General features: G+C 38.3%; 1 protein-coding gene across 1 annotated transcript; it reads right to left on the bottom strand.

Moving 5' to 3' along the window:
* Window positions 1–516: 516 nt before the first annotated feature.
* Window positions 517–1,451, bottom strand: LOC131040232 (protein transport protein Sec61 subunit beta). The gene has a single exon (XM_057973124.2). The coding sequence runs from the start codon at window positions 1,134–1,136 to the stop codon at window positions 813–815; it is 324 nt and encodes a 107-aa protein (XP_057829107.1). The 5' UTR covers window positions 1,137–1,451; the 3' UTR covers window positions 517–812.
* Between the last annotated feature and the right edge of the window lie 1,000 nt (window positions 1,452–2,451).

Genomic DNA, 2,451 nt, shown 5'->3' with positions numbered 1-2,451 from the left:
AATTATCTAATTCAAATTTCCATTAAAAAGGTAATTTATACAGAAACAGAAACGAATGCAGTATCTAATTCGGATATGACAATTTTTAAAGATACACTCATATAGATTTGATCGCATGAGGTATTTGTAAAACCACATGCGCATGCACTTAAATATAATTTATACATCAAAGGTACAGAAATTAACATCAAAATATTTGCTTATATTGTTATATACAAATACCTTGTAGTTTTCAGATTTTTATTTACAACATTTTTAAAATTATATGCGTCTTTTGTTCAGTGACATATGTGTGTAGAACAATCTATTAATGTTTCTTTTCTTCAATGTTCTGAAAAAATTTAAAAACCCTAAGCCCGATTCGACTCCGAATGGCACAGCACTGTATTTGGACATGAGATATGACCTAGATTATTCGTCCAGATACTCAGTGCCATATCCGGTATCATTTCTTAACTTTCAGAAAATGCAGGGTTCCTTGAAATTTAAGGACACAAACATCAGAAAAAACAGAAATGCCCCAAGTGAACCAGCCTCATTGTCATTCATCTGATGAACAAAGTTTCGATTTACAAGATCTAGAGGCCAAATACATTAAAAACAGGCCAAATTCCCCTAATTTCAAAAGCAGACAAAATATTGCACGGCCTGTTGCCCTTGACAAAACTTACAAACCCTTAAAAACCCCAAGCAAACAAGAGAAGATTGGGGGCAAATGAGAAACAAATCAAACAAGCTTTTACTTTAAAACAAGAACAAGGGCAACAACGTAGATTTAAAACTTGCAAACCTCAATAACGAAAATTTAAAAATCAAGCTCCCCCAGACCTGTAGCGATAGAGCTTGCCGATGACGTGGAGGGCGGTAACGAAGCCAATGAAACAGAGGCTCATCACCAATACAACCGTGGGCGTAATTTTTAGTCCTGGGGCATCATCTGTGTAAAACCTCAGCATATTGCTCGGTCCACCGCCGCCGCCACCAAAAGCTCCGCCGCCTCCACTTCCACCGGCCCCCGTGGTCCTTCTGCGCCGGAGTCCGGCCGTTGCGGCTGCGGTACCGCGCGGCGCCGCACCCGTAGGGCCGCCCCTCGTCACTGCTGAAGCCGTCTGCGACTGTGAGGATCCCCTCGCCATTCGAGCTTTTTCAGGTTTTTGAATCGACAAGGTTTTCTATTTTGTTTGCAGTCTAAGCCTTTTCAAACAAATTTCTTCGATGGTTTCTGCCAGATCTGAAAAATGTATCGTGGGGTTTGGTTTTGTGATATTTTTGTTGTCTATTTGTTTTATGCTATTTGACATGAACAGGGTACAAGATAAATTTTTGATCGAAGCGTCGGCGACTCCCATGTCAATGGTTATTTTTTGAAAACAGACGTGCACTGTCGTAATTTCCGTAGATGGAGACAGGGCCCAGTCTTCAATGTAGGCTTACTGGATAACTATTGATATTCACTGAATCTGGCTAGATGAAGATTGACTCAACAAATATGCAATTGAATTTTTTGAAAAAATATTATTTAAAATACAAATATTTACTTTTCAATTAAATAGTAACTATTATTGTTAATAATTATTGTATTTCTTTAGGGTGTTAACTTGGTTGGAAGAGGGTTGTCTATGAATATGATTTTCAAAATGGGATTGATATGATGAAGGAGCAACACTTGTATGGTGTTAGTTAGCAATTAGTTTTGGTGGTTAAGTAAATTTCGAATTTGTGTTCTAATTTGGATCATATTTCTTTTTGTCATATTCTTCGTGAATGGAATAAAGTGGCAAATTGTCTAGCTAAATGGGCTTCTGAGCACTTTGGTATATGGGATGTGGATGACTAGGGCTCTTGCCTAAGAGTACTCAAAGACTTTGGAAAAGTTAATTGTGGAAAATAGGATGGTGTAGGGGAAAGGACCCAGTAGTTGAGCGCATTCCAATTCTTGTGATAGAAGTTGTTGATTTAATACCCCCATACTTGTTGATTTAATGTCCAATCTTAGTATAACATTGCACCAATAGTTGTATGATAAGTACCAATAATTGAATGAAATATACCATTTGTTGTGAAAAGTAACCAATCATGTGATGCCACATCAGCTGCACAAGTATTGGGGCCCTTTTGCACACCTATCGGTCTCACTTTTTGGGGGGGTTGTTTTGGACACCTTGGCAAAAAGCATGTTGATGTGGCATCAAATTTGATGATGTGGCCTTGAAACCTTAGTTATAAGCAAGGGACTTGCCAAGTAAGTTGTTGTAAAAAAATCGGAGTGGTTTGAAATTTCCACGTAGGATTTTGAGAAGCGTGAAGTTAGGGTGCACAACTACTAGGTCCTTTCCCCTAGTTGTTCTTTCTGTTGGGTTCCTTTTGAAACTTTTTTTTGTTCTAGTTGCGTAGTCTTTGGTTGGGCCCTTGGCCTTTGCTTTATAATCTTTGCTTCGTTTTGAATAAGTT

This window comes from Cryptomeria japonica, chromosome 7 (assembly GCF_030272615.1).
Source record: "Cryptomeria japonica chromosome 7, Sugi_1.0, whole genome shotgun sequence".
Classification (NCBI taxonomy): Eukaryota; Viridiplantae; Streptophyta; class Pinopsida; order Cupressales; family Cupressaceae; genus Cryptomeria; species Cryptomeria japonica.
This window is presented reverse-complemented; position numbering and strand designations above follow the sequence as displayed.